The following is a 27835-nucleotide window of genomic DNA, read 5'->3' as shown; positions in this document are numbered from 1 at the left end:
CTTTGGAAAATGTGAAATGGAATCTGAACTAACTTTATGTTTATATTGTCACTCACTATTTGCTTATTTTTCCCTTTTTAAGTTTGCAACGTGATTTATAAATATACAATTTTGAAAACGATGCTATATAAATCAAGATATATACGATTCCATTACCTAAAAAATTTATACTATTTGTTTCATATTTTTGCAATAAAGATTTACTTGTGTACCATATTATTTCTTCGAACAATTAAACAAGGGTAATTTTAAAAAAACCCCAAAAAAAACAAACCAAAAAACAACCAACACATATATTGTGATGAGCTGACTTTTTTTAAATATAAGCTTGTTCTGCTTATCAACTAACAAGTAAAAAAGTCGTATATGCGCTTAGGTTGGTTATTTATTTTTGATTTTCGGTTTCTCCTTTTATGAATAAAAGTTCATTGATTTATTTATCTAATTATTCATTATATCAATAGTCATCTTATGAATTGATTAAATGTTTTGAAAAATAATGAATTTTACGCGCGTACCTTTTTAAAAAAAATTGTTTGTAAATTAAAAAAGAGCAGCAGAATTAAAACGTAATTTTCAATCATTTTGATAAAGATATATATGAGTGATTGTGTATTTTTTAATGATGTTTTTACTTTTAAATGACCGTTAAAATATGTTCATGTGGTCATCTATAGTTTTTGAGATATGGGGCCCTAAAAAATACATATTCTTTATAATTGGATTTCAAACATCGGGCTCAAAAACAACAAAGGCTCCTAACGTGCATGGGGGCTTAAATTTTCAGTGTCATCTACTAGTGGTATACCACTATCACTGTGAAAATATGGTTAATTGGTCATCTCTAGAATTTGAGATTCGGGTCCCCACTTATAGAACACTATTCAATCATTATAATGGGGTTTTAAACATCGGGCCCTGAAACATCAAGGGCCCCTACCCTGAGGGCTGAAATTTTCAGAATCATCTTCAAGTGGTAAACCACTGCCACTATAAAAATATGGTGATATGGTCATCTGTAGTTTATGAGACATTTGACCCTAAACAATATGCACTATAATTAATATAATAGGATTTTATAGGATCGGGCTCTGAAACATCGGAAACAAAATTTCTCTAAAACAGAGGTTTACCCTGGATGAAATTTTCACAAACAGACAAACAGTCTGATAAATTTATCAAGAAATTCTAAAAACATTCTCGTTTAATACAATTTCAGAACACAGAATTATGCATATAAGTGTATAACTTGTAAAACTTTTTTCAATAAATTACCTAAATTAAGTTCTATGTGTAGTTCCATTACACACATGTTAAACTTTCAGCATTGTCTATAAAAATAATAAATCGGCAAAACGAAACTTAACCTGTACAGATGAATGCATATACATGTACTAGTATGCAACCTGGGAGTGTAGATACATTGATTTTAATCCTTACTGGATTTCCATAAATATTTGTTATAAAATCTGAACCAAAAACGTGAGGGAGAAACCCTACTATGGGGGAAAAGCTACTATATAGTAGATTTTCCCCCCGGGGGGGGAAGTCTACTATATAGTAGGTTTTCCGGGGGGAAAAGCTACTATGGGGGAAAAACTGCTATACAACACCGGTTCCACGATGCAGGTCAATTTTCAACGGATTAGGGTCTTTATTCAACACCTTTGGTCTCGATATTCAACGTGGTAAAATGACCCCCGGGTCAATTTTCAACCCGGGTCAAATTCTTCGTTACACCGGGTCCAGACTGTAGACTTGTTTTGCCTCGACCTAGAATGACGTAACGTCAGTGGATAAAACGTGTCACGTGACTGCCGTTGATATTGCAGTCTTTTTCGTTGTATTTCTTTCCTCGATTTATTAACAATCAAAATGTCATCGACACAACAAACTCTTGATTTTTTGCTGTATCATATAATTTTGTGAGAATCATATAGTTTGATTTCGAAGTCTATCGCGCACTTCATTTATTTATAAACTAGCGATGACATTCATTCTCAGAATTGCAAATTGATTTTAAAAACGCATTTCGTTCCGATCGGGTAACCGTTTTAAAATACACAAATTTTCTGAGATATCAAATGGTTTGATTGTTTAAAGAAAATCTATTTTAACACAAAAAAGATGTCGGTAACATTCGCTTTATGTTTCAACAGAACATTTCAATTCAAATAACAAAAGTAAAAACAAAAACAAACAAGGAAGCAACGACACAATGGAGATAAATGAATCTTAAATTTCTAAGACCACATGTCAAGAGTTCATTTCGCATTGACACCATCTGCAGTCCAAACAAACCCCCCCCCCCCCCCCGACATGTAGACCAGGGTGGGTGTTTAAATATACATGTAGTAGCTGTGCTGGATTATCCACTTCCCACATCCATCGCGTAACCTTTCTGTCATAGCAAGAAATATGCCCGTGTGTATCACAAGGAGTCCATGTCAATATTCTCGAGAAGAAAGACGTTAGATACGGAGTCGATGTGTTACACACGGGTGTATTTCTAGAAATGACAGGAAGGTTGCGCGATGGATGTGTGAAGTGGAAAATCCAGCACAGCTGCTATATTTAAGCACCCACCCTGGTCTATATGTCGGGGGGGGGGGGGGGAGAAGCTGGTATCCGGGATTTACGCAGCGTATAAAATATTGTTGTTTTTGTTTTAATTCAAACACCTTTTAAAAAATTAGTCTTGACTATCTGTGCTTTGATACTTGCAGTTATTTGTTCTCTTGCATGCAAACCAATAACGAAAAACGCATAAAGTGACATCTGTGGTAGGATGTAATCTTGACGATCGGCAGGCCCAAGGATCATGAAGTATAGTCTTTGACTTAAGGAAGGAGTCTTTTCTGGTTTTCGACTTGTCAAACGTAAATTTGATGAATTGTTCCTATAAATCAAGATGAAAGGAAATTAAAATAGTATATTTTTTCTTTTTTTATTATCATACAACTTGGCATAGAAAAAGTAATCAATGTTTAGAATCTAACAAGGACTGTATTTTTGGCGTAATATTGTCGTAGGAAAATATCACATGTTTCGCAGTTGAGAATTGCTGCAGATTAATGAGTCTGTTTTACCATTTTAAAAACAATAACATTAATGTTGGATTTTTTTTAACTAATGTGAACTAATGATATGATACTTGGGTTTCAGAATATGTTTTTAAAATATGATTTGCCTATGAAATTACATTTTTATAAGCTTTTTAAAGCGCCCATTCTTTTCATTGATTTTTGTGAAAAAATCACTAAAATCAGTTTTTTCTCTCATATTAAATGGTCAATATATTAGCTTTTCTGTCAATTTATATCTTTATATAAAGTCTTCATAATACATAAAAATCAGAAATATTTTATTATTGGAAGCATTAAAAAATAATCAAAATTTCTTCAAAATTTAAGAAAATTAGAGGAAATGCGGGCTAAGCAATATCAATTTTAGTTTAAATATTCATTCCAATTTAGTAGTATAAGCTGATAGACATTCTGATATTCTATCATTTCATTGAAGAATAGAATCTTCAAATCTTCAACAAATGTTTACAGAATTACAAAGATCTACACTTATTTTTATCATCCTTTACGTTGAGGAAAGAGGGAGTGACCTTGACCTGACCTTTATGCGAAAACAAAAAGGTCAAATTTGATTAAACTGATAGAATCATTTGGTAATATGATCCGTTTGTGCCAAATTTTCATGAATTTCTTATTATAAGAAGTATGTTTGATAACGAGAAGACTCCTTCCTTAAGTCAAAAATATGTTCTTATTGTCTAGTAATAATAAATCTCATCCACTTTCAAAAATGATGCTACGGGTCTGCCATATGCCTGACTTAACATTGATCTTAGGACAAAACTAACTTTTCACTGCTTTCTTGTGCTAATTACCTTATTTATTTTTTTTGCATAGATACTCATGATTAAGCATAGAAAAAAAAATCACTCTACTCTATACAAAGTCAAGGCGACTTTTTCCCTTGGAATAATTACTTTATATCATAATGTTAAATATATACAATTAAAATTTTGTAAATTGTTAAGGGTTTTTCGAATTTTGGCGTTCATTGACTGGATAATGTTTGTGTTTTATTGTTTTTGTTTTGTTTTTTATGAAATCTTCAATGTGCAGTGAATTATACATTCAAATATTCACGCCTTTTATCCCCGGGCGACAGGTTAGTAAAGCATACCTGTGTTATAGGTGTATGATTCAGTGTCCTAGTGAGAGATGCACACAGGTGAAAACTTTATGAAAGGGGTTTTCCGGGATCTGTACTGATGACCAGACGACGGGTGTAGTAGGTTAGTTCCTCCCAACAACAACCAAGTGAGTACAATGACTATGTATTATATAACGCATCACAACCCACAGAAAACTGCATATTTACGAATTCATCACAGGGGCTCGTCACATCGTTTTATCTTTTTAATATTTGATTGCCCCTATACAATAAAATAGGTAGAATCGATTTTGAGAGGCTATTCCTAATCTAGACAAAGATCTTTTTTTCTTTCAGAAATGTCACACAAGTTTGGAAACGATGTAATCGTTCAACCGGAAGTGGTTGTTCCTCGCCGACTGGGGCTGTCGAGCGGTATTGCGTTCGTTGTTGGGACAATCATAGGTACGGCCATTTTTTGACAACATTGCCCCTTGTGTAACTACAAATCTTCAAAACTACTACGATATTTAAAGCAATATGAGCTGTATTTTTTAGAATTTTATTTTGCTTCAAAAACCTGCTAGTATGTAAAGTCTGCATGTAACTTCAACTTTTATGATAAATAAGATTTGAAAAAATCATTAGTTTTTGTTAGCAGAAAGATTTCTCTTCTAAGGAATATATAGTAGATCAGTTTTTGTACAGGACGACAATAATTCATTTTTGCTTCAATTAAGGGTTCTTTACGGCTTTTACCACAAAATAAGGCTAACAGAAATTTAAAAACCATTATATTTCTGTCATTTTAGAAGAAAATAACATTTTGGTACAAAAAAAATTTCAGCATGAAAATTGCAGCTCATATTGCTTTAAATTATACGATTCAGGGACTGTAGACAATACAGCAGTGACAAAATAAAAAAATAAATAAACAAGCAACTGTTCAGCAGTGGCATGGATATGTTTCAATAAAAAAAGAGAAAACATTCTGTAAATAAAAAAATGTTTTATTCGCTTGCATTTCTTTCAAGGGTCGGGGATCTTCATTTCCCCAAAAGGAGTGTTACTGGGTACCGGCTCTGTGGGCCTGTGTTTAGTGGCCTGGGGACTGTCGGCAGCCATCTCATTCTGTGGTAAGCGGAAATAAAACGTATAAAACTAATATAAACAAGAATAGACATGGGTTGCCCCATGTCCAAGATATTCGACTTTTACATTACTTGAATTTTTACTGTGCTTAGCCGATCACTGTTGAAATCAAAGTAAAATTCACTGAGCTTGTTAAGAAAACTAGCGAATATAGTTCTTCATGTACTGCCACCAGTCTTGAGTCCTTAAATTGATTTTACAATGGTGCAGGTGTTGCATAACCATTCCGTCATTAGAAAAAAGAAGACACACTCATACACAGTTAATAATTAAAGAGATTATATAATAACTAACGAACAATAATCATGAACATAATATATTTATTGTAATAATATAAGCAATATTCATTAGTGAAAAATTGTCAATCAAAGAATGACTTAAATTTTCGTGAAAAAGACTGAGGAGGCGGATAGCGTAGGAATATGAATACTTCACATTTATAGCGAGCGCAGCTCGCCGGCGCGCAGCGCCGGCGCGAAGCGAGCTCTACCGGCAAGGCGTGTGTGAATAGAAAATTCGGACTAGTTGCACATTCATTCAAAGGATTTTTTTGGCGTCAGTAAATCGGACCAGTAATGCTTTGTTTTAATCGTCCCAGTAGTTCCCTGTAATCATGGCAATTTTCACCACTTCACATTCTCACGAGAATCAGCAAGACAATAAAAACAATAACGATGTATACGACATAACGTTACAGTCAATGGTACCTCTAAAGTTCACCTCAGTACACTCTCAATAAAAAAATAATCGAGTGACGTCACAAAGGTTTACACATTGATCCGATAGATTTTTTCGGCGTCAGTAAATTTTGACCCACAATTCATAGTAACAATGGTTTCCAACCTCACGTTCTCGTAAGAATCAAAGTACATATCAGATGTGTGATTTTAAGAACATCATGCTTTTTAAGTAAATAAAACAGTATACTTCGCGTACTTTTATTTCTCAGGGGAGTTTCAATTTTTGAGAGTCACACGAAACTTAACCAACGTGAACTTTGACGTCACAATAAGGGGAAATTACTCTATACTCCGTCCCGAGTTTTTGCTTCCACCACTTTTTGCTTGATATTTCATAGCTGCAGATCTGTAGCTCTCTGGTTGAAAAAATTCGGATAGACAAACCAGAGCGCTACAGTTCCAAGCGTTGTAAAAACCTCCGATTTACGCCGCCGTTTTTGTGTCGCTCGCTTCGGGAATTATATCCGACTTTAAAAGCATTCAACCGCCTAAAAAATTGGATTTATTAATTAAACATGTGATAGTTTGACTTAGTTTTATTTTTAGCATTAGTTACCGGTATTCATTCATTTTTTCCATCTTTCACTCTTTGCGCTGCACTAATACTAACAAGTGTGTGTAAACTTAAACACTTAAACACCCCTATTATAAATAATGGTATAGTCAGTTTAGGTTATTTATTTCAGTGGTTTGGATTATTCCATTTGAAGATAGGTATTTTTATATTTACGGTTTGTGATTGGTCAGTATTGGTCACTACTGATAGAGTTTGGCGGGAGATATTCTTTTGTATTCTGGTTCTGTAATTCTTTAATTGCAACCAAGACTTCAAGCCAGACAGGTGTGTTTCAGACTGAGACAAAGCATACAGACTCAGACCTGTAAGTTATTCTTTTAAAACATAATTCTTTCAATAAATACAATTCTAAACTAGATTAAAATAAATAAATAAAGTTAATATATAAGTATGAGTGTGTAGAGTGAACGTTTTGAATACAGTGCAATGTAAATATCAGTGAGCAGTATACGTCTTAAATATTTAATTGTATAGTAGACAAGATCTTATATATTGTATAAATTATAAATAGGTCAAGTCATATAATGAGCCTGATCCGCTGATTGATACTACGTATATGCAGTGTCGTGCACCTAGTTCCATAAATTGGTAACTATCTGTTGAAATTCATTATTGTAAATAGTTTTCATATAATCTATATATTAGAGTGATGTTTCTAAGAGTTGGAAATATTATTTAACATAAAATTCAGATTTATCGTGTATTGCGATTAAATGTAAAGCGATATAATTGACCTATAAGTAAATGTATATTATACATGTTTGTGATGTCTATAATGTTTGTGTTGTTATAGTGGTGTGCTTATTTGTTTTATGTATTGTTTTAGGGTGAAACGATTAATGCGACGTAACGCTCAGAATATATAATATAGAACCCTACAATCGTCTTGGTGTTTTGTTTTATTCGTCCAAGAACGGTTACAAAAATGGCGCCCAACGTGGGGCCAAATGTAACAGAGACACTTATTGCCTCTGCTGGGGTTAACCCTTTAGCTCGATCGGTAGAGTGCTGGACTGGCGTGCCAGAGGACCCGGGTTCAAACCCCAGCAGAGGCAATAAGTGTGTCTGTTACATTTTGGTGCATCGACCGGGAAAAATTTGCAAGATGTAGAAATTCAAGATATCGGAGATTTATTTGAGTTGAAATGTGCTGATGGCAGTAATTTACCTTATAAAGGTGCGATAGAGCTAGATGTCATATCAGAAGGATTAGGAGATGACAGACAGTATACATGTTTATTCCTGGTAGTTAATGATACAGATTATCACCAGAAGGTTCCAGTATTACTAGGGACAAACATTCTTAATTCCATAATGGGAGGAATAAAGGAATGTCATGGAGAAAGATTCTTACAGATATCAAGACTGCATGAGCCCTGGTATTGGACATTTCGATGTTTAGCATTAAGGGAAAGAGAGTTAGTGAAGAATAAATACAGACTGGCAGTAATCAAGTCTGCAGAAAGAAATCCCATTACTATCCAACCAAATTCTGAAGTGACAATAGAAGGATATGCAGACAGGATGTTTCCTTATAAACAGACCATGGCAATTATTCAGACAACAGAGAAATCAGCAATTCCTGCAGATTTAGACATCATCCCAAACTTAGTGGACTATAATCCCCAGAAGAGAGAGACAGTGTGGGTGACTGTAAGCAATGTGACAACAAGGACTGTCAGGGTACCACCTAGAGCGATTATTGCAGAAATTCAGCCAGTCACTGTGGAGGACATACCAGAATTTCCTGCAGGAGACAACACGTCCCAGTCAGTAGACTTTAATATTGCCCAAGACAACCTGACAAAGGAGGAATTTGCCATGGCCAAAGAGGTGATAGCGAGAAATAGAGACATTTTCTCCTGGGGTGAGACAGATATTGGCCACGTCACCACAGTCAAACACAGGATAGAGATGACGGATAATACACCTTTTAGACAGCGTCACAGGCGAATACCCCCATCCATGTTTAAGGAAGTCAGAGATCACATACAACAACTACTGACAGCAGGAATCATTCGGAAATCCAAGTCGCCATTTTCCAGCAACGTTGTCTGGTGAGGAAGAAAAACGGAGATTTAAGGATGTGTGTGGATTACCGACAGTTGAACAACAAGACCAAGAAAGATGCCTATGCCCTTCCAAGAATTGAGGAGATCCTAGACAGTTTATCAGGCAATTCCTACTTCACAGTTCTAGATGCCAAATCTGGATACCATCAAATAGAAATTGAGGAGAGCCACAAAGAGCGCACAGCCTTTACTGTTGGCCCCTTAGGCTTCTTTGAGTATAATAGGATGCCCTTTGGCCTTTCGAACAGCCCGGCTACATACCAAAGACTTATGGAAGACTGTCTTGGAGAATTGAACCTTAACATCTGTTTTATTTTTCTTGATGACATTATCATCTTCTCAAGAACATATGAAGAACATCTAGATAGACTTCAACAAGTATTTGACAAGTTAAGGGCAGCAGGGTTGAAGCTTTCCCCAAAGAAATGTAATTTCTTTCAGGAAAGAGTCAGGTATGTAGGTCATATAGTTTCAAATCAAGGTATTGAGACAGACCCAGAGAAAACGAACAAAGTTCTTAACTGGCCCATACCTACAACTCCAGAAGAAGTTAGGAAATTTTTAGGTTTTGTCGGTTATTACCGCAAATTTATCAGAAACTTCAGCAAGATAGCAAGACCTTTATCAGAGTTGATGCCCATACCAACAGATAGTAAGAGATCAAGCAAGAAGAGAGGAAAAGTCTGGAAGTGGGGAAGTGAGGAACAGAATGCTTTTGACAGATTGAAGGAAGCATTAGCAACTCCACCTATACTCGGTTATGCTGATTACAGCCTGCCATTTGAACTGCACATAGATGCAAGTAAGATTGCTCTCGGCGCAGTTCTATATCAGAAACAAGGAGATGTGAAGAGAGTCATCAGCTATGCCAGTAGGAGCCTCACTAAACCAGAACAAAACTACCCCGCCCACAAACTTGAATTTTTAGGACTGAAGTGGGCAGTATGCGACAAATTTAAGGATTATTTACTAGGGAGTAAGACTAAAGTCTTGACAGATAATAACCCACTTACTTACGTATTGACCTCAGCCAAGTTAGACTCTGCAGGTCATCGATGGTTGGCTTCTTTAGCTAATTTTGATTTAGATATTCTATACAGACCTGGAGTTAAGAACTCAGACGCAGACGGACTATCAAGACTAACTGAACAAACTAATGACATGTCTTCTATTTCAGATGAATGTATGAAAGCATTATGTCAATCTATTCAGTTAGAGATTCCTTTTGTAGAGAATTTATCTGTAGATTCAGAATTAGTTAATCAGTTAAATTCTGAAATTTCCCAATTTCAACAGGTTGACTGGAAAGAAGCTCAACACAAAGACCCAGTATTACAGAAGTGGATGCATTATGTCAAATCAGGTAAGAGACCCCGAATGAGTGATCTACCAACCTCTGCTCATTCTTTAGCACTTATTAGGAATTTTCATCTATTAATTATGGAAGAAGGAATCTTAAAGAGGAAAGTTACCATAGATGATACATGCATAAAACAGATAGTAGTTCCAAGGGATATGATTCCAGTGGTGTTGAAAAATCTACACAATGATTTTGGACATCAAGGACGTGACCGTGTAACATCTCTGGTCCGCGACAGATTCTACTGGAACGGTATGAATTGTGATATTGATAGATGGATCAAGAATTGCCATAGGTGTCTACGTAGGAAGGTTCCAACTAACCAGCGAGCCCCTCTCATGCCAATCCAGACATCATACCCCCTTGAATTGGTGTGCATGGATTTCCTGACACTTGAACCATCTAAAGGAGGCTTCCAGCATATACTGATCATTACAGATCATTTTTCCAGGTTTGCTGTGGCTGTGCCCACGAAGAACTTTACAGCTAAAACCACAGCAGAGGCTTTCTACAACAATTTCATTACCAATTATGGCATTCCAGTCAGAATACATAGTGATCAGGGTGCGAATTTTGATGGAAATATCATCAAGGAACTATGTCTGATTACAGGGATGAAGAAATCAAGGACCACTCCCTATCATCCCATGGGCAACGGGATGTGTGAGAGATTCAACAGGACGCTACTCAACATGCTTGGAACTCTCCATCCAGCCCAAAAGACCAACTGGAAGAAGTACCTTTTTCCCCTGGTGCAGGCATACAACAGTACCAGGCATGAGAGTACAGGACAATCACCGTACAGATTGATGTTCGGCCGTGAACCACTTTTGCCAGTTGATGTTGCTTTCGGAATCAACAACCAAGAGAAAAAATCACTTACCAAGTACATAGAAGACCACAGAACAAGAATGAAGACAGCGTACCATCTGGCGAGGAAATCAGCTGATAGGTCTAGAGTGAAACAGGGTAAGTATTATGATTTAAAGGTAAGAGGTATAGATCTTCATGAAGGAGATAGAGTTCTTGTCAAGGTTGTTGCTTTCGATGGTAAGCACAAGATAGCTGATAAGTGGGAGGAGGAGGCATACATCGTATTGCGCCAGCCAAACAAAGAAGTACCAGTCTATGTAGTACAGAGAGAGGATGGAACCGGAAAGAAGCGAACTCTTCATCGGAACCTCCTATTGCCAATAGGATGCATAGACCAAGAGTTTCAGGAGAAACCAATTCCCAAACCAAGAGCCAATAAACAGAAGGACACAACACAGAATGAAGAAGAAACAGAGTTGAAGCAGCAAAATGATGTGGCAGATCTAGATATCAGTGATAGTGACTCAGAATATGAGATCCAAGTAGTAAAGGTACCTGTACAAAGAACTCCTATAGAGATTTCTAAGGAACCAGTTAGAGTTGTAGAAGAAGTGGTTACACAGCCAGAAAGGGAAGCCGCGGAAGACCCTGCACCCCAAGATGAGGAGGGTGATGGCTCTGAACCTGGTGATGAGATAGGGTTAAGGAGATCTGCAAGAACTAGACGACCGCCAAAGAGATTTGCCGATTACCAGCTGTATCAGATTTGCGACAGGCGAAGAGAAGAGTTGAGTATTTTGAAGCAAATTTTAGAAAACACAAATCGGTCAGAGGAAAGAAATATTTTATTAGGTTGCATTTCAGACATTATTAGCAAATTGTAGATATATTGTTTTTATGATCATAGCTGTTTCAGTTCTCAGTTGGAAATGACGAGGACGTCATTTCACAACTGGGGGGAGTTTGTGATAGTTTGACTTAGTTTTATTTTTAGCATTAGTTACCGGTATTCATTCATTTTTTCCATCTTTCACTCTTTGCGCTGCACTAATACTAACAAGTGTGTGTAAACTTAAACACCCCTATTATAAATAATGGTAAAGTCAGTTTAGGTTATTTATTTCAGTGGTTTGGATTATTCCATTTGAAGATAGGTATTTTTATATTTACGGTTTGTGATTGGTCAGTATTGGTCACTACTGATAGAGTTTGGCGGGAGATATTCTTTTGTATTCTGGTTCTGTAATTCTTTAATTGCAACCAAGACTTCAAGCCAGACAGGTGTGTTTCAGACTGAGACAAAGCATACAGACTCAGACCTGTAAGTTATTCTTTTAAAACATAATTCTTTCAATAAATACAATTCTAAACTAGATTAAAATAAATAAATAAAGTTAATATATAAGTATGAGTGTGTAGAGTGAACGTTTTGAATACAGTGCAATGTAAATATCAGTGAGCAGTATACGTCTTAAATATTTAATTGTATAGTAGACAAGATCTTATATATTGTATAAATTATAAATAGGTCAAGTCATATAATGAGCCTGATCCGCTGATTGATACTACGTATATGCAGTGTCGTGCACCTAGTTCCATAAATTGGTAACTATCTGTTAAAATTCATTATTGTAAATAGTTTTCATATAATCTATATATTAGAGTGATGTTTCTAAGAGTTGGAAATATTATTTAACATAAAATTCAGATTTATCGTGTATTGCGATTAAATGTAAAGCGATATAATTGACCTATAAGTAAATGTATATTATACATGTTTGTGATGTCTATAATGTTTGTGTTGTTATAGTGGTGTGCTTATTTGTTTTATGTATTGTTTTAGGGTGAAACGATTAATGCGACGTAACGCTCAGAATATATAATATAGAACCCTACAATCGTCTTGGTGTTTTGTTTTATTCGTCCAAGAACGGTTACAAACATATAGTTTACCCTAACTCTGCTAACTTTGTTTTCCTTTCAATGGTTCACAACGGCCATCCTTCGCCTTGGAATGTCATCGTTTTAAAAAACTCGCCTTATGACAGCCATGTTTACCTAGTAGCGAGATCTCGGGTGCGTCGATTTACCCAAATGGACCCAAATTCAAGCGGAAAACAATTATAATAAAATCCTCATAATTTAGGGAAATTTGGAAAAATAAAAGCCGAAGGTCCATAACAATAATTAAAATTATTTTAAAAAGTTGTTTTATTATTATATAATATATATATTTATATTATTTGAATATGATTACATACATTATATACTTTAACAAATCGAGATAAAATGCTCATCTTTATTTTTCAAAAACAATTTTTAAAGATATACTGAAATAATTTTAATTATTGTTTTGGACCTTCGACTTTTATTTTTCCAAATTTCCCTAAATTATGAGGATTTTATTATAATTGTTTTCCGCTTGAATCGCCATTTGGGTCGCAATTTGGGTCTTTATTTTTCTTAATAACGGCTTAAAACCCCATGAAATGACTAAAACAAGTGATAATATTAGTAGTAAGGATTTTATTATAATTGTTTTCCACTTTAATCGCCATTTGGGTCCATTTGGGTAAATCGACGCACCCGAGATCTCGCTACTAGGTAAACATGGCTGTCATAAGGCGAGTTTTTTAACACGATGTCATTCCAAGGCGAAGGATGGCCGTTGTGAACCATTGAAAGGAAAACAAAGTTAGCAGAGTTAGGGTAAACTATATGTTTAATTAATAAATCCAATTTTTTAGGCGGTTGAATGCTTTTAAAGTCGGATATAATTCCCGAAGCGAGCGACACAAAAACGGCGGCGTAAATCGGAGGGTTTTTTTGCAACGCTTGGAACTGTAGCTCTCTGGTTTGTCTATCCGAATTTTTTCAACCAGAGAGCTACAGATCTGCAGCTAGATATTTCAATAATAGTATATACCTTTGTGCTCAAACTAAGTTCATCCACTAATATAAAAAATGTCCAGATTATCTGTTTTGAAACGCCCCCTCTACCACTTCAGGTTTCAATACACATCCCGAAATTGAAAGTCTACGGAGATTTTGCATTGCAACAGCCATTAATAAGCCCGGATGATAACGTTAAAAATTGCGCGATGTATTCCGAGTGTATTCCGAATGGAGAAAAGATGTAAACATTCCCCATTATAAATCTCCGTAAGGAATCTGTTTTCGTTCCTGTAAATTTTTCTGAGTGGAAAGGGATAATTGTTCAATGAAGATATCTTGGATATATTTCCTTTTAACGATTTCAACTGTATTTCTTTCACAGGTATGTGTAATTTTATTAAAAATCATCAAAAAGCGATGGAAGCAATAACTTGGGACAGACTATAGCTGAAGTTATTGCAAATCTGCTGAAATTCCTCTCAAAATCTTACAAAGCTAAAGAATGAGGACATTTCTTCAGATATAGGCAACAGTTGTAACATGCACTCACTTGGATGAATGCTAACATTTATTTTATTCACTATAATTACGGTAACGTTAATTTCCAGAAACGTACACATAGCATCGTTTTTTAAAAGGGGGTTGGGTGGGTGGATGGCAGCCTCATCCAAAAAATCTTTACAAGCAAACAAAAAAAATGATTATTCTCAAAATCATGAAAGAAAATTCTAATACTTCAGCTCTTTGGCAGTTCATTTGTTTCTTTATTTTCACTTTTATTAATTACATGCTCCCAATTCCAAGGTGGGGGGGGGGGCGCAATTCCATTTTCTTTTTTTAATATGATAAGCAAATTTTTTAAGCGTAAATTAAAAAAGAAAAATTATGATAAGTCGATTTTCTATGTGTAAATTGAAAAAAAAAAAGTTTAACATGGGGGGGGGGGGGGGGCTCTATGATAAGTCAATTTTTGTATGTTTTAAAAAAAAATGTCTACTGCAAAAAAAGGGGATGAATTGACGTACGTTACAATCAGATAGAGTGCAATGAACATTTACTTTAAATCTTTATTATTCAACAACATTGTATCTGAGATTGAACTATTGTTCTACTAATTTCAAATCTTATAAACTATGAATAATGTAAATTTACTGAAAAAATTTGTATGTTTTATTTTATTTTGCAATCAAATTTATTTACGTTGTTAATTTTATTTTTATTGATTTATCATGATTCATTGCTTGATCACATGCTGCGCTCGCCCCAACGGTCGCACCGTAAAACATATTATTTCTTTCAAAAAGGTGATTTAAAAAAAAATAATTTTAGGTTAATTTTGTTTTTCTTTCACGAATAAAATATACATTGATATCCTAAACATTTGATATCAGGGTTGGCCGGGAAATACCAGTGCTGGGAATTACCAGTGGTAAATACCGGTATTTCCCGTCCCGGTAAATACTACTGTTTTCCACTAACCTGGGAAATACTGGGAAATACAAATTTATAATCTTTATTTCTTTAGTTTGTTCAATGTAAAATTTATGTTTATGATAAAAGATATTAAAAGTAAGCATCAAAAACCAATTTATTATACTTCCCCATTTCACTGTCAGTTTATAAATCTTAAATTCACCAGATCACCTATTCCAAAAGATTTCTAGAGCTGCTAATGTACAAATTTTAGTCCAGTTTTTTTTAACTTCAAGTTTTGTGTTTTACAGATTTATAATTCAAAGCACAAAATAAACTGTTATAATTAGTGTAGGTGTTGCAAGTAAAAATTCAATAATAACACATGTTGTTTTAATAAATAATTACACTTGACAGTTTTGTGCTCCTGTTTTGGGGAGATATATACTATGAGTGGGGCTAATTGGCTTCTTCTTAGGTGTGTTGCATACTGAGGTAGTGACACAGTCACACTTTATTTTTCATAATTTTCTTGCCCCATTTTCATATTCACCAAATAACCAGAAAATGGGACCTATGATATCATGTTTATGATAACTGTGTAGATGCACCTATACCTGATTAAAGCCTTAAAAACAAATTACAATGGTAATGAATGAACCATGTTTTGAGTATTCATAAGAGATAACCAATGCATTACTGACCAGTCAAAACTTGTTAAAATCAAAGAACATTATAAAATGTCATTGCTGACAAGGTGTACTATTGTCTACATCCCTACAGATTTAATTAAGACTAATGTCTTAAGTATGAAGTACTATAATATGTAGTTGTACTTTATTTCCCAGTATTTCCCGGGAAATACCAGTAATTCCCGGGAATTACCAGTATTTCCCACCGTCCTGGGAAATATGAGTATTTCCCGCTTTTTTGCCAACCCTGTTTGATATAATGTTGTATCTGCAGATGATGAATGGAACTTTATTTTTCAGCGCAATTGTGTAAAGAGTACTTGACTTTAGTAATATATCTTGAATAGATAGTAAGCACTGATCGAATATATCAAAAATAGAATTATACTTCTATCTAACCTCTATACTACACTTGATTAATTTGACCCGACTTCCGGTAGGAGCGCTGGTGATGGCGGAACTTGGACTTCTCCTGCCCCGGTCTGGTGGATCCTATGTCTACCTCCACAAAGCCTTCGGGAACTTTCCAGCGTTTCTGTTTGTCTGGGTCAGTGCTGTTGTTATTGGACCTGCTGCTCAACTCGTTAAAAGTCTAACAGTGGCTGAGTATATTTCCCGCGCAGCTCTGGACGAGTGCCAGCGGACCCAGGGATGGACGAAACTGACAGCGGCAGTTGTTATTAGTTCGTATTAAATGTGTGTATCCTCAATCTGCCCATATTTGGCAAATCTCAATGTATGGTTTTCTGTAAGATTTTTGATCCGGGTCTTTGCAGTCAGCGTAGCCATTGTCAACGTCGTGAGTGTCCGTTTGGCGGCGCGGACGCAGGTGTTGTTCTCCGTCATCAAAGTGGGCGGATTACTCGTCATCATCGGCGGAGGAATATACTCTCTTGTTAAAGGTATCAGAAAAACAAATGTCCGTTACTTATACGAAGTATCTTCTAAAACAAATTAAAGTGTCATTTTATCATTATTAAGAGTTGATTATAATCAACTCTTCTATGCAGTTATTCTGACAAACCGGAACTGAAAGAGTGTTTGGACCTAAACACGAATCATCACCGCTGACAAGACTTAGTTCTTGAAAATAATCGATAAATTCGATGTTATGTATGCTGAAGCATTGTTTTTTTTTTTAAAGGAAACTTATTTATAAATCCTTGAAATAGCCAGATTTTATATACTAGTAGTGAGAATAATTTAGATACTTTTTGTAGTCATATGTATTTCTACGCCAGAGTTAAATATAGTCTCGTTCAACCATCGACTGTTTCCGTAAATCTCCGACAAGCAGAGAGTATCTCTTGCTTGTCGGATATTAACAGAGACAGCCGAGCGTTGAACGAGACTAGAGTTTATATAATATTACGTGGATCCATACACTTTTTAGAATATTTCGAATACTGATACATAGTTTGATGGAATAAATTCTATCTTTAATTATTACACAACATGATTCATACGGGGTTTTCTCGAAATTCTTGGAAAAGTCCGAGAATCCATATTATAAAATGTGCGTAATTCAAATACAGATTATAAACTACTTGCCAGGCAAAATAACACATCGTTGATTTTAAAATAAATAATAATTGATAAAATCAACTCAAGTCAGTACTTTAATACTTTGATATTATAAAGGTAATTATGGAATACTGGAATCTGGCTTCGAAGGGTCTAACACAGAACTATCGGGGATCGCATCGGCTCTGTACAGCGGACTCTGGGCTTTTGGTGGATGGTAGGTCGAAAATTAACTCTTTTTTATTTTAAGTAGAGTTTAATTAACGTGCGTTTCAACGATAAGAAATGTACAGTAAATAGAGTCAATCCCTGTCTTCTTTCAGGGGAAACCTAAATTATGCGATGGAAGAGTTGAAAAAACCTCAAAGGTCAGTATCATCTACTAAAAATCACGGACTTGGCTCGAGAGGAAGTCCAGTTTTAGGTGAATTTTTACGTGTTATTCTTCGCTGATTTGGTCCAAGATCCACCTTTTGACAGGTGCGCTATGTGACCTCTTGTTTTTTCTGTTGTGTGACCCCCTTACTGCATCGTCTTCTGCTCTGTGTGTCCCCTTACCGTAAATCTTTTATTGCAGGAACCTGCCACTGTCCATCGGTGTGTCCATGTTGACCGTGTTCTTTATTTACATGCTGGTCAACGTGTCCTACTTCACTCTGCTCACCAAAGACGAGTTTCTGTCCTCCTGGGCAGTAGGTGTGGTAAGAAACTAAGCACTATGGGCGTGGTATATAAAACCAAGGGCTGTACTATTAGGAAACCACAGGTTGTGGTAAAAAACAAAGGGTTGTGGTAAGATACCAAGAGTTGTTGGAGTGGTAATAACCTAAAGGTTGGGTTGGTAGGAAACCAAGGCTTGTGGGCGTTATAGGAAACGAAGGCTTGTAGGCATTTTAGGAAACCAGGGGTTGTTGGGGTGGTAGGAAACAAAAGCTTGTGGGCGTTATAGAAAACCAAGGCATGTGGGGGTTATAGGAAACCAAGGCTTCTGGGCGTTTTCGGAAACCAAGGGTTGTTTTGGTGGTAGGAAACCAAAGCTTGTGGGCGTTATAGATAAAAAAGGCTTGTGGGCGTGGAAGAAACCAAGGGTTGTTGGCGTTATAGGGGCCAAACCTCGTGGGCGTGGCAGGATACTAAGGCTTGTGGACGTGGTTAGAAACCAAGGCTTGTTTGTGTGGTTATTACCCAAGGGTTGATGGCGAGATAAGAAAACCAAGGCTTGTAGGACTGGTAAGAAACCAAGGCTTGTGGGCTTTTTAGAAAACCAAGGCTCATGGGTGTGGTAGGAAACAAAGGTTTGTGGGCGTGCTAAGAAACCAAGGCTTGTGGGTAGAGTAAGAACTAAGGCTTGTGGTTAGAGTAAGAAACCAAAGCTTGTGGGCGTTATAGGAAACCAAGGCTTGTTGACCGGTAAGAAACCAAGGCTTGTAAGCACAGTTAGAAACCAAGGCTTGTGGATCTGGTAAGAAACCAAGGCTTATGGTTTTGGCAGGAAACAAAGGCTTGTGGGCGTTATAGGGGACCAAGGCTTTTGGGCGTGGTAAGAAATCAAGGCTTGTGGGCGTGGTATGAACCCAAGGCTTGTCAGCGTGGTAAATGACCAAAAGGGCACATAAGTACAGAACATTTTTTACCACTATAATTCCCTTTTACTTGCATTACATTCCCCAAAATGATATGGACCCAAAAAAGGAAGCAGCATCTGCCTACATTTCGTATGCATGATAGACACAAAAAAACCTGAATTTTTTAGTGTATTTCAATTGGGTAGCGGTTTGTGTATCCTGTTTTAAAGAGATGAGAGATGGACCATCTTTGTTTTAGACCTGGGCGGAGAAGCTGTTTGGAGGAGGAGCTATCTTTGTTCCCATCATCGTGGCCTGTTCTGTGTTTGGGTCGGCCAATGGCGGAGCGTTTGTAAATTCCAGGTTAGCAAGGAAAAAATGTAGAGTGCTTTAGCGACATTAACCATTTAATATTTTTACCCATCCATCTTTTCCTCTGTTTAGGATGATCTTTGCAGCAGCGAGGGACCGGAACTTTCCATCCCTGCTGTGCTATCTGAACGTTCATTCCTTGATCCCGACACCCTCCGTAATCTTGATGGTCAGTGAATGTCGGTCTCCTTTTCGTTTGAAACAAAGTCTTGTTTTTTTTATTCCTAAAAACTGTGAACTTTTTTAAATTCTCACATCAAACCAAATACTAATATATTAGAACTACTCATTTGGTTCCTATACGATCATTAAAGGAATGGATATGTATCAATTAGAAAATAATTAACAAAAACGTTGACTACGTAATTAGCTTACTGATGTATCATCTTGACCATATATGTGCATCCTTGATTATAAGAACTAATTAATTACCTGTGCTTACCTGTTGTATCACGATGTCCAATGTTTCCAGACCGTGCTTGCTCTTATTTACCTGGTTCTGCCTGGTAACGTGGGCTCCATCTTGAACCTGACCGGATTTATCGTGTGGGGGACTTACGGACTCATCATGGTGGCACACATTGTGTTTAAATTCCAGAAGGATACCAAAGACACTCCAAGAGTAGTCAGGGTATGTAAACTGACTGACTGCGTGAACTTTTCAATTGAAGCAATATTTTCCAAAAAATCTTGACTTATTAGATATTATGCCGGGTTTCTTATTTCTGCTGAATCATTTAAATGAGAGCGATTTCAGGATTAGAATCGGCGGGGGGGGGGGCACTTTTTTTCGCACCAAACAATTTTTTTTTTAAATTTTATAATTAAAAGAGTGAATATACATGGAGTTGCCCCCTCCCCAATTTTCTGGGAGCATGTAAAAGAAAGAAAAATAACAAAGTTTGGAGTGATAGGAACAGTACGCCCCCTCCCCCGATTAGGATTTTTATAATTTTGGAAAGTTTCTATTTTTCTGTTTTATTTTTCTGCAGGTCCCAATCTTTGTCTCCCTCGTCGTGCTGGTCACGTGTGTATACCTCGTGGTCGCCCCTTTTCTGGACGGAGTAAAGATGGAGTACGTTTTCGCCTTTTCCGTTCTTGTTGTAGGAGTCTTCATTTACTTCCCTTTTATTTACTTCCGCTTTTCTGTTCCAGGAAGTGGTAAGTTGAAGATGTTAAAAATATTCCTTGTGATTCTGCGGGTATCCTTCTTTCTCTATATCACAAACCCATAATCTCGTTTATATCATAAAAAAGGTATATTTATGGATTAATTTTTGCAGGATTTTTGTACAGTTTCCTTCAGCTGTTCCTAGAGATATCTCCTCCCTCCGATATACTCCAATGACAATACATGCCCCCTCCAAAACATATAAATAAACTTTCTGTGTGTTGGCTCAAAGGAGTAAATTCAACATTTAGGAAGAGCAATCTAAAGAGACCTAGATGGCTAAAGCTTGTCCTCGTCCGGCCTAGAACTAGAACACTGATAAAGAGACGTAAAAGTTCTCTGAAATTCAAAACAATATGGACCGCGTACATATCAGCTTGAGAGATAAAACATTTAGCGAAACCGAAATAAGGGAGAACTGATATTTGCACCAACATAGACAGGGATACGTTGGCCGAACCAGGAAACAGGCCCCTGAACCAACCAATGACAGGAAAAGAATTGGGGACCGTGGGTGAAGACAGTCAAGCCAATCAAAATTTGACATGACTTTTTCCTTGTAAATAGACGGGGGCTATTGCCTAATCTCCAACAATCATCGATAACAACTTATTAAGTGAATTTAAACAGCTTATTTAGTGAATTTAACCATCTAATTTAGTGACATTAACAACTTCCTTGATTAGTCATCAGTAATCATTGCAAAGATGATTATTTTTCATCACGAAAATACTTCTTTGAAAATGTTAGGATAATTTTCAATTATATTTTCAACGAATGAAGATCCTAATTCTCACCTTTATCCTTCCTTTATATGTGGTTTTTTTTTAAAAATTAACTCATTTTGGGCACTAAATGCTGTAAAACAGTAAAAGTGCAGAATTATCTTTAAAGAAAAATGTTTTAAGCACAATAAATGAACTATGAAAATGCCAAACACCATTAAAATATTATCTGTGATGTATATAAACTTTCGAAGGAAAGAAATGCATAAAGACTGTATTAATAACCGTAATGTTTCTAAAATCAACTCTTTGCCTTCAGAAATTTGTTGAAATAAGCAGAATCAAACTTGCATTGAGACTTCGGTTTTTGATAGATGATTTTTTAGTGGTCCAGAGTGATTCTGCCAAACCTGGTTCAGTAGAACAATTTTTGAGTTTCAATTTTTCTTTCTTTTTCTAGCAAAGTCAGAGAAAATTCTTGCTTAATATCTATCTAATACGTTTAAACAAAGTCCAATAATTTCAACAACAAAACAACTGTTGTGGCTAACTGAATGAATACATTCAAAGTTTTGTGAAGTTAAGGCTGACATATGCAATATTCCTGGGTTAAAGCTGACATATTTAACTATTCAACACTCCTGAGTTAAAACTGAAATATTTATTACTCCTCATTGAAAGGGGGGGGGGGGGGGGGGGGCTAGACTAATCATCAGAAATTTTGACAAGAAAAAAAAACTAATTCCCAAAGTCATGAAAATCGAAAATTCTGCCAAAAAAAAACCCCCAAATTCCCAAATCGTAAAATTCCTAATCCGTGGACTTGTTATTGCTGGTGTAAACGTGTTTTAATCTTTTTTTCAGGCATCATATTTCTCTTCATCTACAAGTTTTGTAGAATAGAGATAAGAATTCTTTCAAGGATGATTGTTTTAATAAGGTGCATCGGGGCTAAAGTGTTTAAAGATAAACTCGGCAAAAAATCCCGTTATAACTGCTGTTTCCAATAATATATAAAGAAGGTAAGCAACATAAAAAGTGAGCAAAGATATTTAAATTTCTAGTTTCAATTAGAACTTCAATTAGAACGTTACACATAAGTATGAGCGAATTCTCCAGACATGTAAGATTATACATGGTAACCATAACTACATGAAAGGCCGAGTGTTCGATCGATCAAGAAACAAGACATGCAGAGCCAACATTGTAACTTCCAAAATACACTATAATGAACGATAAACATATTTAAATCATCATAGCTTTCTGAATTAAAGCTATTTTAAATACCTGTAAATAATGCATTAGGATTTTTTAAAAATACGTTTTAACATGGTAAGACCATGATAATGTACCGTATAGATTTCAGTCTTGTCAGTTTCTAAAAGAACACCCTCATGGCGGCTGAATGGTCAACAGGTTGGCCAACATATTTACATGTACTTTAGTTTCTTAAAAATGATTTCTTAAGCCATTTTCTGTTCGACAGTATTCAGTAAAGAAAAATTAATCACGATTTGAATCACTATAGTAATAAAGAAGATGGGTGGATAAGGTGTGTAAAATGCCCATACGCGGTCGGACAGGCTACTGTAAAATTAAAGTATCAATAAATCTTATGGGTTTTTTAAAAAATCATTGAAAACAATATGCATTTAACGAATCATTGATTTGTAACCTATAGGTATGTTCAATACTTGGAATATATTGACTCAATCAGGCGTATACGTATCAAAACCTGCAAATATTGTCATTTTTTAGAACTTCAAGGCATTTTCTTTTATAGAGTGGGCCTGTGCTCCATATTTTACTCAATGTCTAATTAAGGTCTATTGGAAAACAAACCGATTTCAACCAACAAAAACGTGGAGAGATGACCCACTATACTTTAAAAATGTCATTTTGTATCCCAACAATTGAACGTTTTGAAAAATAATACAAGTCCGATAGTTCGTGACCTTAGTCACACATAATATTTAAAAAGCCCACTTTATTGTGTCAGATCACTTTATTGGCTCAGTGGTACCTGGCATAAGCTAACCTTATATATCTAGGGTTTTTATGTTACGGGTTCGATACCACCAAAATTTCCGACAATATTTTTTTTCTTAAATATATTAAAAACTGACTATAGTTAGAAAAATTGCTTTTGCAAAGTTGTATTATAATATATTTGAATAGATTTAATTGGGGAAAAATAAATTTAAAATTGTATTTCACTACTAAACCGAATGGGCATTTGCGTCATCTTATTCCCCCGTCTTCTTTCGTCATTTTCGAGAATCCAACTTTGATTAGTCTGGATACAGAACTAAGCGCGGGCTTGTTTACAACATGTGGTAATTTTTATTGCTTTAAACTGTTAATTATCCTCATATCTGTTTTGATAATTGCGTTGTCATCTTAATACACGTGTCTTTTACTAATTAACAATCGTTTATTGTCAATAAGTCCATGACTTATTAATTAGTGAAAGACACACGTTCGCCCATTTATACAAAGTTTAAATTACTTGTATAACATCTACCGAGTATGACTCCCTCTTATTTCTTGCGGAAATAACTTGTACATTCATAGCTCTGTAGAAACTGACAGGCCTGAAATCCATATCGTTTGGTCAAACGGCCTTCAGCAGCATAATAAAAAACACTGAAATAATCATGATGCCCGACTCAAATTTCCATAGACGACGATTTGGCCGATTCTTTTAGCTAACGTACTTGTGTATATGAACAGTAATTTAGAACCAACTTTGGGTAGTCGTGTCAAATGTGACGTATGCCTGTCTATTTCATTGTCAACAACGGCTCTTTGAAATCAACAAGATTTGTCTGGCCTTTGTGCAAAAACTACGCAATCGGTGTGTATTTCGCTTGAAACCAGCGTCATTTTGACTTGTTTTGACGCAAGAAACAGAGTTACATCATACTGAAAGTCCAACGATCATTGCATAAAATTTTTTACATAACTTGCTGACGTTGGTTATGTATTTTTTCTGCAATGTCGCCACCTTCATTACCAGCATGAATCACCAAAGCATTGGACTGTTTAGATGCAAGTTGAGTTTGTATATATATATGAACAAGTTTTGCACCCGGGGGTTCTTTTGCTTCTAGGTGAATGTCTTTTCTGACCCAATTTAGATATAATATATTTTCAATTTCAATTTCTTTATTATTTGAGTTGTTTGGCTCCTAAAAATGTTAACTTCCGGACGTACGATCCCTAGATGGCTTCGTGTCAAATCAAAAAGGAATGAATCACTTTTCTAATCTTGAAAGTATGGAATACAATCTAGACAAGAATAGCCAGTCTCAGGGTTGAACCTAGAAAGAAAGGATTCATTTATGATCATCAAGCCTAGAAGGGGTGATTTCAGTCTGTGGATTAGACCTGAAAAGGAAAAAATAAGTTTGCGTCTTAAAAGGATTCAGTTTGTGAGCCAGGCATAGAAAGAAAGGATTTAGTCTGTGAGTCAGGCATAGAAGGGAAGAATTCAGTTGGTGAGTTAGGCCTAAAAAGGAAGGATTCAGTTTATAAGATAGGCCTAGAAAGGAAGGATTCGGTTTGTGAGTTAGGCCTAAAAAAGGATTCAGTTTATGAGTTAGGTGTCCTTTACAAAAAACTTAGATTACTGAGAATCAAAATTTGTACATAGCAACTAGTTGTCATGTACAAATTTTGAAAATTCTCAATAATCTAAATTTTTGTAAAGGACATAGGCCTAAAAAGGAAGGATTCAGTTTATGAGTTGGACCTAGAAAGGAAGGATTCAGTTTATGAGTTAGACCTAGAAAGGAAGGATTCAGTTTATAAGATAGGCATAGAAAGGAAGGACTCGGTTTATGAGTTAGGTCTTGAAAGATCAACATAGAAGGAAAGAATGAATCCTTGAGTAAAACTCAGAAATGAGTCCTAACCAATTTGTACATTCCCGACCATTATAAATATGGACTTGTTATTGCGCGGCTCATCTAAAGTATACATGTTTTAATCTTTTCCAGGTATCATATTTCTCTTCATCTACAAGTTTTACAGAATAGAGATAAGAATTCTTTCAAGGATGCATTATAGATTGTTTTAATAAGGTGCATCGGGGCTAAAGTGTTTAAAGATAAACTCGGCCAAAAAATCCCGTTATAACTGCTGTTTCCAATAATATATAAAGAAGGTAAGCAACATAAAAGTGAGCAAAGATATTTAAATTTCTAGTTTCAATTAGAACTTCAATTAGAACGTTACACATAAGAAAGACCAATTCTCCAGACATGTAAGGTTATACATGGTAACCATAACTACATGAAAGGCTGAACGTTCGATCGATCAAGAAACAAGACACGCAAAGCCAACATTGTAACTTCCAAAATACACTATAATGAACGATAAACATATTTAAATCATCGTAGCTTTCTGAATTAAAGCTATTTTAAATATCTGTAAATAATGCATTAGGATTTTTTAAAAATACGTTTTAAACTGGTAAGACCATGATAATGTACCGTATAGATTTCAGTCTTGTCAGTTTCTAAAAGAACACCCTCATGGCGACTGAATGGTCAACAGGTTGGCCAACATATTTACATGTACTTTAGTTTCTTAAAAATGATTTCTTAAGCCATTTTCTGTTCGACAGTATTCAGTAAAGAAAAATTAATCACGATTTGAATCACTATAGTAATAAATTTCGTCATTTTCGAGAATCCAACTTTGATTAGTCTGGATACAGAACTAAGCGCGGGCTTGTTTACAGCATGTGGTAATTTTTATTGCTTTAAACTGTTAATTATCCTCATATCTGTTTTGATAATTGCGTTGTCATCTTAATATACGTGTCTTTTACTAATTAACAATCGTTTATTGTCAATAAGTCCATGACTTATTAATTATTAAAAGACACACGTTCGCCCATTAATACAAAGTTTAAATTACTTATATAACATCTACCGAGTATGACTCCCTCTTATTTCTTGCGGAAATAACTTGTACAATCATAGCTCTGTAGAAACTGACAGGCCTGAAATCCATACGTCTCATTTATCGTTTGGTCAAACTGCCTTCAGCAGCATAATAAAAAACACTGAAATAATCATGATGTCCGACTCAAATTTCCATAGACGACGATTTGGCCGATTCTTTTAGCTATCGTACTTGTGTATAAGAACAGTAATTTAGAACCATTTTAACAAGATTTTAAACTTTGGGTAGTTGTGTCAAACAGCAGTGTGACGTATGCCTGTCTATTTCATTGTCAACAACGGCTCTTTGAAATCAACAAGATTTGTCTGGCCTTTGTGCAAAAACTACGCAATCGGTGTATATTTCGCTTGAAACCAGCGTCATTTTAACTTGTTTCGACGCAAGAAACAGAGTTACATCATACTGAAAGTCCAAGGACTTCTCAAAATGGTTCTATCTTGTGTTACCTACTTTTTACAATCAATTTATTAGTTTGTTTACAGAAAGATGTAAATATAAACAATAAAATGCTTTTTTGATGATTAAAACGGGTTATGAAAGTAACGATCATTGCAGAATTTTTTTTACATAACTTGCTGACGTTGGTGAAAGCCAAATTTTCCGAGAATTCTACCTTTGAGGTCATACATCTAAAATTTGACATTACTGACCCCATGTTTTATTATGTCAAAATGATACTGAAAACATGTGTAGGCAAATTGGATTAATCTTATAAAATTCTTGATATTCAAAATGGGATACCTCAAGACTTTTTCCAAGTATCCATTTTCATGCGTGGGTGTGGTCGGGGCCCAGAAAACACCGTGAAGGACGAAATAATTTGAAAAACAAAATACAGACTTGAGAACGTCTAGCTATCGTGTAGAAAACTCACCACAAACAATAATTATTGTAAAGCAAGTATATCTATATTAGATCAGAAATGGGCCAATTTTCTTAAAATGATGGTGGGACACTAAAATAAAAAGCGTTTTGTTGTGTCAGCATTCAAACATTGTTTTTGATATCAATATTTGAACAAAACATTCAATGCGAATAAATGCAAGCGATGGTTTTTTTTGTATTTTTTTACTGCGGTACTAGCTACCTTTAAAGCCCAAGTGAGGCACAAAAGGAAGCATTTTGTTGTTTATACTTAATTCCGATTTATCCAGATATAATCCACACAAAGTAAGCAGCAAAAATAAAACATCAATAAATTAATTTATCAATTATAGCTAGTTTAATAAAGTTGACAATTTTATTTAATAAGACTTAACAAAACATCTAAAACAGTTTTTAAAAAGATAGAAAATTTGCTTATTCTCCTGCTGACAGCTAAGCCGTGCATTGGATTGCATCGAAGTCTGTCTATAAATCATGTATTTATGAGTAACGATCAATTTCCTTTAAGAACTAAAGGGATACTTTTGCAACCCTTTGTCTCTGATATAGCCCTCAAAGTAAAAGCTTCGATCCTTCACGATCTTTAAAGCAACTCTGGTTAGTGTTAATTCCAAAATTAGTATGAATAATAACAATAATTGAAGTATTTTGTGGTCATCAGCAAAACTTGTGAAACCACATGCAAATAAAAAATGTCAACAAACTATACATTGAAATAAACATAATTTATTA

General features: G+C 35.4%; 1 protein-coding gene and 1 long non-coding RNA gene across 4 annotated transcripts; both read left to right on the top strand.

Annotated features, from left to right (window-relative positions):
- Positions 1-4140: 4140 nt before the first annotated feature.
- LOC105332691 (b(0,+)-type amino acid transporter 1) lies at positions 4141-21441 on the top strand. Of its 3 annotated transcripts, none has more exons than XM_066068794.1 (13): positions 4141-4340; positions 4531-4638; positions 5208-5309; positions 16328-16570; positions 16664-16789; positions 17529-17628; positions 17735-17779; positions 17989-18112; positions 19236-19339; positions 19421-19517; positions 19821-19979; positions 20341-20423; positions 20632-21441. In XM_066068794.1, exons 2-13 carry the CDS (start codon positions 4533-4535, stop codon positions 20726-20728), a joined length of 1386 nt encoding a protein of 461 aa, XP_065924866.1. In that variant the 5' UTR covers positions 4141-4340; positions 4531-4532; the 3' UTR covers positions 20729-21441. The 3 variants fall into 3 exon arrangements, with proteins under 3 accessions (XP_065924866.1, XP_065924867.1, XP_065924865.1); XM_066068793.1 differs by having other exon boundaries at positions 4145-4340; positions 20341-20509; XM_066068795.1 differs by lacking the exon at positions 5208-5309 and having other exon boundaries at positions 4142-4340; positions 20341-20509.
- LOC105349221 (uncharacterized) lies at positions 6714-7580 on the top strand. Its single transcript, XR_004602380.2, has 3 exons — positions 6714-6946; positions 7154-7230; positions 7469-7580. It is a non-coding gene; the product is annotated as an uncharacterized lncRNA (long non-coding RNA).
- Positions 21442-27835: the final 6394 nt, after the last annotated feature.

This window comes from Magallana gigas, chromosome 8 (genome assembly GCF_963853765.1).
Source record: "Magallana gigas chromosome 8, xbMagGiga1.1, whole genome shotgun sequence".
NCBI classification, from domain to species: domain Eukaryota; kingdom Metazoa; phylum Mollusca; class Bivalvia; order Ostreida; family Ostreidae; genus Magallana; species Magallana gigas.
This window is presented reverse-complemented; position numbering and strand designations above follow the sequence as displayed.

Excerpts from the sequence above, each read along its gene's own strand:
- LOC105332691 (XM_066068793.1), top strand. The coding sequence starts at position 4,533 with ATGTCACACAAGTTTGGAAACGATGTAATCGTTCAACCGGAAGTGGTT. Across the intron at positions 5,310-16,327 it reads GGCAGCCATCTCATTCTGTG|GAGCGCTGGTGATGGCGGAA; the intron begins GTAAGCGGAAAT and ends GACTTCCGGTAG. Across the intron at positions 20,510-20,631 it reads CTTTTCTGTTCCAGGAAGTG|GATTTTTGTACAGTTTCCTT; the intron begins GTAAGTTGAAGA and ends TAATTTTTGCAG.